Here is a 14,866-nt window from a genome sequence, read left to right on the forward strand (position 1 = left end):
CCGACCTAGTGCATTACCAATGGCTAGGTTTAATTAAAATTGTATAAAAAGTCACGAATACGCACAAACCAAGTAAAAAACAAGCATAAACATCACTCCATTAAAGGGATAGATGCCGCCGAAAGGTTTCCTACTGAAACCAAACAGCCGGAGAGTCCAGACGACATAGATTACAGCTACGGCTTACGCGTTGCGAGGGCGAACCCTCTTCCTCAGAGCCAAAAGTAATAGTACCTTGGCTCTGAGGAAGAGGGTTCGCCCTCACAACACGCATGCCGTAGCTGTAATCTATGTCGTCTGGACTCTCTGGCAGTTTGGTTCCAGTAGGAGACCTTTCGGAGGCATCTATCCCTTTGATGGAGTGATGTTTATGCTTGTTTTTAACTTGGTTTGTGAGTATTCATGACTTTTTATACAATTTTAATTAAACCTAGCCATTGGTAATGCACTAGGTCAGTGCGCCCTTCTTTTCCTTTTACATTTTTCCACTCATACATGTTCAGGGATTTCTGATCCATGGTCCAGTTTGGGTCTTGGTCCTCTTCCCTCAGGCTAATTAGGGCTCACCTGAGACAGATAGCATTTGCTGTCAGCTTGGGAAACACAAACACTGGTCTGTGAGAACAAAAGGTTGGTAAAAAGATGACAAGCTGTAGGCTTGCCTAGTTAGGACCTGTATGTACAGTTGTGTGAAAAGGTATTTTCCCCCTTCCTGAGCTTTTATTTTTTTGTATATTTCTCACACTTAAATGATTCAGAACACATTTTTATATTACACAAAAATATAACCCGAGTAAATAAAAGATGCAGTTTTTAAATGTATTTATTAAGGAAAAAAAGTAGTTCAAACCTGCCTGGCCCTATGTGAAAAAGTAATTGCCCCCTCACATGCTGAATCATGAATGAACTGCGATACACATCCCCTCTTCATCGGTTTTATTCTTCCATATGTTTCACTTGTTCACTTTTTCCTGGGGTTCGGGTAATTTTCCTGTAGATTACATTTCTCTTTTCTGCCATTACAATTTCTCATTATTGATATATTTCTTACAGGGTTATTTGTTGTTCATCCAGTGGCGTGCCCTTTTTCCCTGCCCAGCCTTCTTCCGGTCACCCCCCTCGTCCTGCCTGCCTTGGGCTGCCCCCTCCCCCTGCCTCCCCCTTGGTCCGATGTTTGGATGCTAGGTTGCGACTTCTCGTAGGCCTGTTTTTTTTTTTTTTATTGCTCCACAATATGGTGTTATCTTTTGGCCCTCTCTCCCATCTGGACCCCTGGGGGACTTTGCTTTTGGCGGCAAGTCACTGGCAGACCAATGGCCAGAATTATGATTATTCTTTGTTCATAAATGGACAAATATGGTTTAATTTTTACCCGCTTTTAACATGCAATTTTAAAATGAATGCAATTCTTGAATGAAAACTACCCGTATATAGCGGTGTATAAGGCGACTAATTGGTGAAACACCCCATTCAACTTTTTCCCCTCCTCTTTTTAAACACAGTTTTTGTCATCGTTTACTAGCTACGAGTAAGCATCACATGATGTGAAACATGTCAGCCACCGTTTTTCCTGTTGTTCACTTCATTTTGACTATCGCTTTGGTTGTTTTTTGGATTTCATTTGTACAATAAAGACATTGTTTTAAGGAGTGCGGCAGTCCAGGATCTTCTTCTATCCAATGCATCGGTGCATAGCAAGCACCTTTTTGGTTTAGTGGGATGGAAGCAAAGCCAAGGGATCAGCAGTTTTTAGAGCGGTATCATCTCTCAGTATAAGGCGACTGGGCGTAATAAGTCAACCCCCTAATTTTCCAGTTAAAACTGATTTTGGGATATATTCTACATATAAGACTACCTCCCTTCCAAAGGGACACCCTTTAAAAACATCAGATTTGACTTAATTTTTTTTAAAATGGTTATGACTTACCGGTACTTAAAATCCTTCAAAATCCTCATGTTCATCATAAGTTCATCAATGACAACTTGTGATACATTTGTAAGACATTATATGGATCCGAATCAGATGGTGTGGCTTCAGCTTTGGCTTCCCCCTCATCTTGCCACAAGTACTTGTCCTTCATGCCATCCAATGAATTTGACATGCCACACTTCTTGAAAGACTTGATTACAGTTTCTGCATCAATATCATTCCAGGCTTTTACAACAAAGTTACACAAAACATCCAACTGTGGAGCACGCACGTTTCCTCCTTTTGTGAATGACTTTTCGTCCACTAATCATCCACTCATTCCACTGTTCTCTAATGCGATCTTTACATGGCTTTTTTAGGCACAAATCCAGTGGTCTTTTGCCTCAGTACCAGATTATGCCTTTTCCAGAACATAGTACACCAGGATACAGTGGCCTTAAATCCTTTGCTGTGGTCTGGGTTAAATTTGGCTCACTGAAGTGCAAAAACATACGCATGTTTCGTATCACTACATAACCATTTTGACAATGCTTATGCACCAGGTCTGCTACATGACTTTCGAGTTCTGGCCAATGTGGGATGCCTCCTCGTAATGCACACTTACTCTTTGGCATACTCTTTAAAGCAGGGGTAGGCAACCTCTACCCTCCAAATGTGATGAATCTACAAATCCCATCATGCCGCTAGGAGTCATGCCTGTGATTGTTGGGGTCTTGCAATGTCTCATGGGACTTGTAGTTTCAAAACATCTGGAGGGCCAAGGTTGCCTACCCCTGCTTTAAAGCATCTTCATTTGCTTTCCAGTCTTGGACCATCTTTCCATCACTCCATAATGTCTTGCAGCATGACTTTCAGCTTCAAACTTGCTTCATATTGCTGGTGGAGCCACGATGGGGTCTTGTCTAGCAGTTTTGTTAACACCCACATGGTTACGCAAAACTACTGTCAATCATTATACAAGCTGGCAACGTCCCGTACGTCGCAGGATTTAAAGTTCACATTTTATTCTCCTTGTACAAAACGACCCCCCGATTTTAGGGGGATGCCTTTAAGGTTAAAAAGTAATCTTATACACTGGCATATACGGTATATACTTTCCAAACATTAGGTCACAAAAAATCTATCCTGCTGCTTCCAATTTTACCAAGACTGTGGTCAAAAAACAATCAATTTGACCCCACTGACAATTGGAAAATCTCATGAACGTTCTTGAATGAAAATCTATACGTGTATGGCAGGATAACAATAAAGGCACAGAAGGCAAGTAATAAAAATGAATACCAGATTTTGAGTGGATTCCGTCACACTATACAAAGAGGAGCTCTCAAATGCACCATCTGAAAACAAGAGTCAAAAAGGATGGGAGTATTATCAACAAGATATCTGACGTAATTGAAAAAAAAAATGATCAAAGCAGACAGACAGTCACAATACACAGAGCGTACAAAATGTATTTTTTGAAGAGTACATGTGAATGTTTTATGAAACAGCTGAAGACCTGTGGAAGCATTTAGGTACAATCTCATCCACTGAGATTAGCCACTTGCAATACATACAAAACAGAAGTGTGATATGGTGGGCAAGCAAGACAAAAAATTATGGCCTAGATTTTTTTTTTTCCCCCCCCTAGATCTTGCCCTCCTGTGTGGGGTGCGCTGCACTATGATACACTGGAGGAAAGAAGCAAAACAAGGGAGGAAGGGTGGCCAAGGATCAATAAGGTGCCCGATCAGGTCCGCAAGTCAGTTTTTCAGGCAGACCTGATCAGAAAGGTCGATTCATCCCTTTATACTGAGGGTGTAAACAGGCTTCTGATTGTTTACACCTGCCTACCGCTGATCCAATCCACTAAAAACGGAAATGATCTTATTCTCCACTGAGTAGGCACATTGGAGGGCACTCAGGAGTAAAACCTGATAGCAGAGCAGGATCCGCCTGTGTCCTCTGTGTCCACGTTTATGCAGATGGCTCATTACAGATCACCTGCTGATCAGAGCAGGGTGGGTAAACAGATACCTTCTTGATCGAGATGGAATCCACCTGTGTGAAAGGCACCATCATTTAATTTCTTTTTGATCAGTGTTTGGTGGCAGATTTTAAGTTTAAAAAAAGGCTTACACACTAGTGGTTTTGATACATGGCTGTTACTGGTGTGTACCATTTACTGAATACACACCCAATGCAAACATGCAGCATAGGGCATTGTGGATGTAAACTAATTTACATGTTTGGTAAAATATTGGGTGTGGGATTGGATCAAGTACATAGATACCAAACCATGCATTGGAAAAATAGCTGTAAATATGTGACATACAAAAACTGCAACAACCATTATTTAACCATTATTTAATTCTCCACAGTCTCAATTTAAGAAAATACAGAACATTGTTTGGGAGGGATTAAAGCATTTCTACCAAAAAAAAACTATAGGATTTTAACACATGTTCAGGAAATGTGAAAACACAAAACAAATAAAATAAAAAATAAACTTTCAGGAAATTCTATATTAAAATGGAAAACAAAACGCTATATCAATACTCCTTTGGTGCTTTAACCAATTACGGACCCCCCACCTTCTTTATACGTCAACAGAGGAATATCGTTTTTATGGCAGCAGCTAGCTGCCATAACCCCGGTAGCTTCTTTCAGCGGGCAGTCTGCTTTCAGATAAAAGTGGTCTCTACGGCAGATTCGCTATGAGGTTACTTTTATCAGGGCCACCCCCCCCCCCCCACACACACTCACCAGAGCCACGGGCATGGATTGTCTGCTCTCCTCTGTGGTATGGAGCCGAGTGAGGGGGAAGATGGCCCCCACCCGTCTCCATACAATTTCAGGGTGGAAGAGACGTCAAAATGCCACTTGCACTCATAGCTCTTAAAACAACTTTTTTTCCCCAGCATATGCGAGTAGCGCCCGCATAAGAAAACCGTGTTCAAACCACTCATGTGAGGTAGCCTTCAACCTCCTATAACTCAAAACATGCAACCTGTAGAACTTTTTTAAACGTTGCATATAGAGATTAAGGGTAAAGGTTTGTCGCCATTCCATGAGTGGACGCAACTTTGAAGCATGATATGTTGGGTATCAATTTACTCGCGTAAACCTCTTTCATAATAAAAAAAAAACTTTACTGTTGTCCCATTTAAAAAAAGTGTGCTTGTAAGACCGCTGCGCAAATACGGTGTGACAAATAGTATTGCAACAACAGCCATTTTATTCTCTAGGACGTTAGAAAAAACATATATATAAATGGTTTGGGGTTCCAAGTAATTTTCTAGCAAAAAAAAAAAATGATTTTAACTTGTAAACAAGTTTAAAAAATAGGCCCGGTCCTTAAGTGGTTAGCAAAGCAAAATGGAGTCGGACGTCAAGTAGATTTGAAAATGAGTACCTGGGTTACCCACTTTCAACGTTTGTTTAACTATACATTTTTATACTAACCTGGAGTATAAATGAAATCTCCATGATATTCTCCTGCAAAATTGAACTGCAAATTATCAGAATATCAACATGTACTGTATATGTAATTACATGAAAAGAAAAAAAAAAAAAAAAAAAGGGATGATACTTTCATAACAAATCAAAATATTTCTAAAAAAATAAAAACATTTTATATAATATGGTGTCATAATCCTATAAAAATTATACCACAGTGGTAGATTAATGTATTGCACAAAGGAGGCATACTGTCAGACTGAAGAAGAAATCACAAGAAAGGGCAAGGAAGCTTGAGTAAGCTTGAGTAAATACTACACATTTTGATCATATTCGTTTAAAAAATAAAAATAAAAAATAAAAGTGTAAAATAGCACTATATACACTATAGATGAAAATACATTTTAATTTGCCTTAAAATTCCACATTTGGAGAACAGTACAATAAACAGGCTGGAGTCTCTGCCGTACAGGGTGCTATGTGACTGAACACTGGCAAAGTTTTTAGACAATTCCTCCCCATTGGTTTACCCATAAACTCAACCTCACACCATTGTGGTTTTTTTTTTTGGGGGGGGGGGGGTTGCAAGCAATTCAGAGTAACCAAGAACAGAGGAGGAGGATGGCCTGTGTCCTGTACCCTAGGATAATAAACGTACAGGCTAGAGAAAAGTCCATTCATCCTCATCTTAAGAGTACAGAACACCGGCTAAATGTTTATCAACCCTTGGATGTCTCCAAGCAATGAATCATAAGGGTGGGCAACGAAACATGCCAAAGGGTCCAAAAAAACAGATGAGGCCACTGAAACTACCTTGCTGCTAAAAGCTGCCTTTGCAAAGACCTGGGACAGCCACATGGAAGGACTTAGAGAATGTATGCTATTAAGACCAGGTGATGGTCTTACAAAGCTGAGCAACTGATCTGGTGGAGTGAACAGGTAAGGGTACTGAAGGAGCATGTAAGCTCTTAGAAAGAGTGGTCTTAAAGGATACCTTGCTTTAAAGTATGGTTGAGACCCTGTTGGCAGATCAGTTTTTCGTATTAAGGCTGTGGCTTTTCGATAGAGCGGTTGGAGTCAATTTTGAACAATGGAGGGCAATTTCCTTGGAATGCTTAGGAGCAGTTTACAAGGAAGGAAAAGGTCTTCATTAAAGGTGGAAGGCTAAGAGGATAGAGGGGAAAGAGGATAAGACCACTTTATCCTTGTTAAAAACTAAGAAGGACTCCTTACAAGAGAGGGCTGCCAAAACTGACAGATGTCGGACAGAGGCAATAGCCTCCAAGGAGGCCACTTTTCAGGAGAGATGATCTAAGGGAAGTTAGCCAAAGTGTTCAAAAGGTGGTTTCTGCAGGGAAGAGAGAACTAGACTGATCATAAGGAAGCACAGAATGCTATGAAGGGGGTCGGAGCCAAAATTAATCTATTGGAGGGGTCTTACAAGTGATATAAAAGTACTGCGCATATATAATATAGTGCAAAGTATAAATAGAAAAGTAGGGAATTCAAAATCATATCAACACAAAAAGGCCAGTGAAAAAGGTCCAATAAAAGTGGCAACAGTGAACTGTGTGAAATCTTCAGCAAGTGTTTACAGTATATATTCATACACAAATGTGTACCTCCAAACACTAAATGGCTCCTGCTTACCAGAACGCTTTGACCCCCTATTACAAAACAAAAACAAGCTCGTTATATGGCCAGGCTTTCAGAGCAGACCACAACATCCACTTTAGGTCAGGACTCACAGATCACCCTCTGGTTCAACAGTAATTAAAAGAAAAAAACAGGGATACCACAATGTAAAAACTGATAAATAGTGCTTTGCGTTTATAGCACTACCCCCGGAGGAGCTGCTGGTTGTTTTGGGTGGCACATTTACCTTGTGTCTCTTCCGAATTCCTAGGGGTGAATGGTGCATATAGCAATAGTAAAAGGAATGTCCGCAACAAGTGTCTTTGCTGTGCTCTTTATTACCCAGCTGGGTAAAAACAATGAACTGGTGATGAAAGGGATAGAGTTTGCAGGAAGACAGAACAGCAGATTCAGGCGTAGTATTTGGAACAGTCCTGTTCCCATATGTAACACTTTCTGTACCACTCCTGCCTGAGTGGGTTTGGTGTACCCAGGCAGGCCCCTCTCACTGACCTGGCAGCCGGAGTATCACTCGAACACTTGTAGGATAAAGTCTCTGCCACAGACCCTCCTGAATGGACTTCAGGGAGACGCCTCTGCCACAGGCCCTCTCTAGTTGCCGTTACGGAGGTAATCCTCCTTAGGTGAATTACGCCTGGATCTCCTTCTTAATATCGCCCAGGTACCGACTGACAGGTGATCAGTCCTTCAGTGTCCGGCAACCATGATCCCGGGTGGTTTGTCAAAATCCTTTTGGATCGCCAGCCTCTCATTGGTGCTCCTCAGATGGACTCCCCACCGAACAGCAATACCGCTTCGGATCCTCAAAAATGTGGGAACCCAGTCGCTCACTGGGTCCCCGTCACTGCTCAGATGTTCCGGGCCAACATGGCCCCAGAACCAGGAACACCGCCTGGCACGCACGCCCCGGTAGGCCATAACGATGGGGCGCCGTGATGTGGCCATCCTAAAGGTGGGTGCCACACTGGACGAAAAAGACCCAGAACCAATGGCGTCTGAAGGGCAGAAGCTCCCCTGGTTCCGCAAGCCCATCACGGGTCAAAGAGCAGCATAGTAATCACTATGTGGGATTTCCTAAAGCAATGCCAATGAGGGGATGGAGACACCAAAGGAAAAGCCGGGCGCAACCAGACGTGAGGACCTATACTGCTGCCTGCAGCACACCGTGCCCAAAAGCAATATCTTCATGCCTCAACATCCAATTGATAAAATTTAGTGAACTGATGACCAAGTCGCTGCCTTACAGTCTTGAGCCATGGAGACCCGATGATGCGCTGCCCAAGAAGCGCCAACCACTCTAGTGGAGTGCGTTTTAACTGTGAATGGAGGAGCCTTCCCTTTCAAGCCATATGCTTGAGAGATGACCTGCCGAAGCCACCTAGAAATTGTATATTTTGACGCTGCCTGACCCGTCCTGGGTCCATCCGGCAGAACGAACAAAACATCATATGAACATATTCGCCAGCACACCACGGATTGTACAACACGTCCAAAAGTTTTAATGCAATGAAAACATCACAAGGATTGCAACGTTTCGAGGCCACACAGGACCTCTTCGTCAGGCAAGTGAACTTGCAATCATTGCAATCCTTGTGATGTTTTCATTGCATTAAAACTTTTGGACGTGTTGTACAATCTGTGGTGTGCTGGCGAATATATTCATATGGTTTGTTGTTCCAGTGCCCAGTTGGTGATCTTCAGCACCCATTTTTGTATTTTCGAGCAGTGTCTCCAGGAAGGTGTGCGATTGGAATATTAACTAAGACGAACAAAACATCAGTCTTCCGAATCTGAGCAGTAGCCTTAACTGCCCTCACTACATCCAAGGAATGTAATGACTTTTCTTTCGCAGAGCTAGGTTCTGGGAAAAAAGAAGGGAGAACCAGAACCTGGTTCAAATGAAAACTTGACACAACCTTAGGAAGAAAAGCTGGATGAGACCGTAGAACGACTATCTCTATGAAGGACCAAATATGGCTCCTTACAGGAAAGGGCTGCCATTTCCGATACCCTCCTGGCAGAAGATATGGCTACCAAGAACACCAATTTCCTGGTCAGCAGGACTAAAGGAATCTGGGGCTTCCTTTGCAGTGCCGACCGCACCAGATTCAGGTCCCAGGGACACAAGGGGGCCCTGATAGGTGGATTAAACTAAAATCACTCCCTGTAAAAAAAATTTGCCCAGGGAATGAGTAGCTAGTAGCCTTTGAAAAAAAGATCGATAAGGCCGAGACCTGCCCCTTGATGGTGCTCAAGGCTAAATTCATGTCTACACCCAGCTGTAGAAAGTCAAGAACCCTTCCTATGACATATTTATGAGGATGCCACCCCTTGACCTCACACCAGGCCACGTATGCTTTCCACACCCTGTAATATATAAGCCTGGATACTGGCTTTCTTGCATTAATCAGGGTGGACAGCACAGAGTTTGAAAGCCCTCTCTTTAAGATGTGGGATTCAATAGCCAGACCGTTACACTTGGTGTTCGTAAGGAAGGGTGGAATATCGGCCCTTGTGAGAGCAAGTCTGGACGAAGCGGAAAGGTCCATTGATCCCCTACCAACATTCCTTATAATCTCTGTGTACCAGGATCTTTGGGGCCATGCCGGAACCACAAGAATTACTGGCTTCCCCTCTACCTTGATCCTGCGAAGGAGCTGGGGTAACAGCTGTAACGGGGAATGCATAAATTAGTGAGAATTGATCCCACGGGAACACCAGCGCATCCGTTCCGCAAGCCAGCGGGTCCCTCATTCGACACACAAAATTGTTCACCTTTGTGTTGAACCTGGATGCCATGAGGTCCACATCTGGCGATCCCCACCTTTGGCATATGGCCAGGAAGATGTCTGGGTGAAGAGACCATTCCCCTGGAGAAAGCTGCTGACGACTGAGGAAGTCTGCCTGCCAATTCTCTATCCCCGGGATAAATATTGCAGCTATGCATGGGACATGACTTTCTGCCCAAGTCCGGATCTGATCCACCTCCTTTTGGGTTGCACAGCTTCTGGTGATTTATGTAAGCCACAACATTGTCGGACTGTATCCATGCCCTTGGGGCTAATCATGCCGCTCGAATCTCCAGTAGATTGATGGGCAGAGATTTCTCGGGAGCCGACCACCTTCCTTGGAGAGACACTTTCCCCAGGACTGCACCCAGCCCACAAGGCTGGCATCTGTTACTACTCTACAAGAGATTGGACTGAAAGACTTCCTTTTTGCAAATTTTGGGGTATTAACCACCAACAGAGACTCTGACGAACTGCCGGAGACAGAGCCATTGGGAAGTCCAACGCTTGGACCTTCTTGTTCCAGGCGGACAGAATGGCACTTTGCAACTTCCTTGAGTGGAATTGGGCATATGGAACGACTTCAAATGAGGCCACCATCTTCCCCAACAACTGCATGCAAAGGCGAACGGACAGTTCTCTTTTTGTCCAAACTGAATCAATTTCCTTATGGAAGCGATCTTTGACTGGGGTAAAAAAAATCTCTTTGGTCTGTATCTAAAAGCATCCCCAAATATTCTAGCCTTTTCACTGGCTGTAAGGCTGACTTGTCCAGGTTTAGGACCCAACCCAGGTATTCTAGATACTTTACAGTGTTGTGTACCACTAGATTTAGGCTGGCGGCTGAATGATCTATCATCAGTAAATCGTCCAAGTAGGTCATTATCGAGACTCCTTGAGATCTTAAACTGGCCAACAGAGGAGCCAAAGGGTAAGGCCATGAACTGGTAATGGCGCTGACCCACTACCAAGCGCAGGAGTTTCTGATGGCCAGGAAAAATAGGAATGTGTAGACACACGTCTATGTCGATGGACACCAAAAATTGCTCCTCTTGCAAGGTGGCGGCTACTGAACGAATTGACTCCATCCGAAAGGATTGGATATATAGATATTGATTTAGACCTAATATCGGCCTGACGTCTCCATTTGGGACTATGTAGAGGTTTGAATAGAATCCCAGACCTTGCTCCTGTACTGGTACCTCCACGATCACCCTTTGAGACAAGAGGCGATCCAAGGCCAGAAGGAGAGATTTCCTTTTTGCCAGATCCTTTGGCACACTTTATGTTAAAAAACTAGGGGGAGGGAACTCTCGTAACTCCAGCCTGTAATCCAGAGAGACCGTGGAGAGGACCCACCTGTCCAGGATCCTCTCCTCCCAAATCTGAGAAAAACTGAAGTCTTCCCCCCACCCGAGTGAGTGGGGGCGTCACTTCATAAAGCTGACTTAGGGGTTGCCTTGACAGGCTTACGGTTCCAGGTTTTTTTGTGACCCTGGGCCTGCCCTTGTGCCTTTCCCCCCGACCTGACCATCCGGGAGGCCGCCGAAACTGCCTAGAGGCAGAGGTTCCCGGGACCGGAGAGGTTGGCCGCTTAAAAGAGGGACCTCTAAATCTTTTTAATGGGCAAGAGTACTTTTTATCTAGATCCTCTCCAAACAGTCTTTCCCCATTAAACGGAAAGCCAGCCAGGAGCTTTTTACAAGATGTCTCGGCTGACCAGTTATTTAACCGCAAGAGCCTCCGCATATGCACCAGAAGGAGCGAAAGTCGGGAGGCCTGATGGATTGAATCCTTGATGGCATCCACCGCAAAGCATAATGCTCTAGGCAAATCGGCTAAATCCCGGGCCTGCTGAGCAGGGATATCCTTCAGAACCTGTTTCGTTTGGTCCTTTAAAGCTTGGCAGATGCCTATAGCTGCTACTGCAGGCTGAACCACCGCCCCAGCCAAGGAAGTCTTTAGCAACGTTTCCAATCTCTTATCCGTAGGATCCTTAAACATCTGTACATTGTCCACCGGACAAGTTAGAGTTTCGTTCACACAGGAGATGGCAGCATCTACCGCAGGAATACTCCACCTTTTGGTGAACTTTTCTTCCATAAGATATAGAATTGAAAATCTTTTAGGAGGCACAAAGAGCTCATCTGGATGCTCCCAATCATGATAAATAAGCCCTTCTAATAGAGGATGGACCGGAAAGGAGCAGCTACTTTGCAGATCTTTTAGAGAACCCAAAGAAGCCACTGTGCTAGCTGCTGGCTCTGCCAGGGGCAACAAATGCCAAACAGACCATATTCGCTGGGGATTGAATAATTTTTCAGTCTGGGAGGCCGAAAAAGGCTCCTCCAGAGTAGACTCCTCGGAATCCGAAACATCAGAGTGACCTTCTGCCTGGTCTCCTGATGGTAATTCAATTTCCTCTGGGGAAAAATGTTCTGCTGTCAGGGACTCCAGCATAGGGGAGGGGTACCTGGCACGCTTTCTCTCTGGTAGGGAAGAAGTGATCAATGCCGCCAACCTCTGTTCCAACCGTCCTAGGGCTGAGGCAAATACCTCTTCAGTTACAAAAACAGGAGCAGGTGGGCTAGGGGCAACTACAGCACCCAACAACCCTGATGGCTCACCCCGGGCGACAATTTCTGATTTATCAGGGGAGGATGGGACTGCAGAAGCATGGTCAAGATTCTCAGAGCCCGATGGGGAAACCTTTGGCTTTTAAGGATTTTTAGATCCAACAGCTTTGGAAGGCATAGTACAAAGCCGAGGTACTCCTAGCCGGCTTGCATCCACTGCTGAGCTTGTAGACCAGAAAAATGCTGCTATAACCAGCTCAGGCTGATGCTGAGCTAATGTGCCTGGGAATGCCTGTATATACCCCGTTACTTTAAATTAGTACAGCTTGCCAGCTTTGTATAGCTTGAAGCCAATATGGTTTGTATGGCTTTAAACTGCTTCTCCTCAGCGCTCCTGTGTCCCACCGACAACCGTGTTCTCACGACTGATCCTTACATAGCCGAGGTCGCCCTGCGCAGATGAGGTAGGGGGAATGTCGGCACACTGCCCGCCCCCTTCCCCCATCTAGAACAGATGTATTTCCGGCATCGCACATGCCACCGGGAGAAGGGGACTGCTTCTCAGTCAGAGGAGAGAGAGAGAAGGAGTGCCTGAGAACACTGCAAGGTGCAGCCATCAACGGAGACCTTATCAAATCCTGCTGGTAAGCAAGTAAAAATAGCAGTACAACAGAGCCATCAACTTTCCTGTATAACAAACAGAACCTTAAGAGGCAGCACCCTCTAGCGGCAACCCGTAGGTACCGCAGCCATGCCACCTGTACACAGGCATAGTGGTTTACACACAAGCAAAAATATATAGCAGGCAAGACACAATAGCTCACACGGAAGACTCCCTGTTGAACCAAGTTCCACAGAGACTTCCACGCCGCAGGGTTCTGTTGAAAAACAGAAGACCCAATCTCCACCCATCACAGTGGGCATTGTCTTAAAACCTTCAGGGATCGGGGTCCATGGGCAGGATCACCACTCCCCTGGACCTGTATAGCATCCTGCCAGAAAAACATTTGGTATTTGGTCTGACCAAAGTACTGGAACCCAGGATCTAGCCCTCTTGAGAGGCATTACAGAAAAAAACCTTGTTCATAACCGAGACCCGGGTACTGTCCACTTTGGCTATGAAGCACTTTGGGCGGATCCGATTTTAGCTTGCTTAGGCTGCAAAGGAACTATAAGCAAAGCTTTCTTCAAACGTGACCAACACCTAAGACACTGGTGAAAAAAACTGAGGTACTCCTGTTATGGAAGGGGTTATATAGGGAGGGGACTTCCTGTCTTGGGTGTGTCAGTGTCCATCACCTGAAGGCAGGCTCTATAATCCACATAGTGATTACTCTGTGTCCCGTGATGTACGATAAAGAAAATGCATTTTATGTTTTCCTAAGCTTTGGCTGAGATTCCCATGCACCTAGCTTCTGTCCTATGCCACCAGTAAGGGTATTCTCCTGCAGGGTACTTAGAGTAGGGTGCAAAATAGAGCAAGTGTGTCCAGAGAGCGATACACAGCAACACAGGAGTTGATCATTCTGTAGTTAAATCATTGTGGAAAAAGGGTGGAGGAAGTGCCAGAGTAACTTAAAATGGCTCTGGGCAGGAGTGATGTCGATGGCGCAACCTGTAGTGTGATGCAATACCTAGTCAGCCACCTGAAATTTTGCTCTGAATAGTAGAAATTTTACTGGCAAGTTGGAAAATGTAAAGACGCAAACAATTCCCAGTTTCCTGATAGTTTTAGCATAAAAGTGAATACTATTCAGGTGACGCTAGTAAGTATACTGCAAATGGTGGAGATGTTAGGTCACATACTTACTATATTAGTCAACAGCAAAACAGCACTCAAGGAATATCCATCTTACTTTCAGGCAGATCATCCTCCTGGTTGGGCTATCAGGCCATTTGACCTGATCATTTATAGACTGGCAAATGCAAATTGCTGCAACAGCTGACTGAATAGCTGAACTGGCCAAAAGAAAAGGAAGCCCTAATAATGACTCCAATTTATTGTCAAGGGGTCTTTCCAGCTTTGTGTGTTATCTACCGGACAAGTTAAGTTCTTTTTTAAGGCAGAGACAGCTGCATCTACGGCTGGCATGCTCCATTTTACAAACTTTTGAACAATGGAATATAAAAAAGGAAAAAACCTCTTAAGAGGAACAAAATCGTATCGGATGTTCCCAATCAGCATACATATAGGTCCAACAGGGGGCATAGCGGAAAAGCCTCTGTGGCCTGAAGAGGCCTCAGGGATCCCAAGAGGAACATGGTGGCTCTGCTTTTTTAAGAGGCAACTTAAAGGCAGAACAAACCATTTTGGTCAGAGTTAGGATGAAAGTATCTGCGACTGACAGGCAGACATCAACTGGATCTCCTTTTGTCCAGATTGTTCGGAAGCAGACTCATCTGCCAGCCACGCCACTGAATCCTGAGCTTTTAGCTCTTCCCCATTCTCAACCCATTCCTGCTACAAACTAGGAGGC

At 44.4% G+C, this 14,866-nt stretch overlaps 1 protein-coding gene across 1 annotated transcript in view; it reads right to left on the bottom strand.

Moving 5' to 3' along the window:
• ALG13 (ALG13 UDP-N-acetylglucosaminyltransferase subunit) overlaps nt 1-14,866 on the bottom strand; it is a 401,371-nt gene that overhangs the window by 117,325 nt on the left and 269,180 nt on the right. The window contains exons 24-25 of the mRNA XM_040325249.1: nt 5,375-5,407; nt 3,212-3,267 (exon numbers count right to left, since the gene is read on the bottom strand). Coding sequence (XP_040181183.1) covers nt 3,212-3,267; nt 5,375-5,407 — 89 coding nt within the window. The remainder of the gene's footprint in view (nt 1-3,211; nt 3,268-5,374; nt 5,408-14,866) is intronic.

The sequence above is a fragment of the Rana temporaria genome, chromosome 9, assembly GCF_905171775.1.
Source record: "Rana temporaria chromosome 9, aRanTem1.1, whole genome shotgun sequence".
Taxonomy (NCBI): Eukaryota; Metazoa; Chordata; class Amphibia; order Anura; family Ranidae; genus Rana; species Rana temporaria.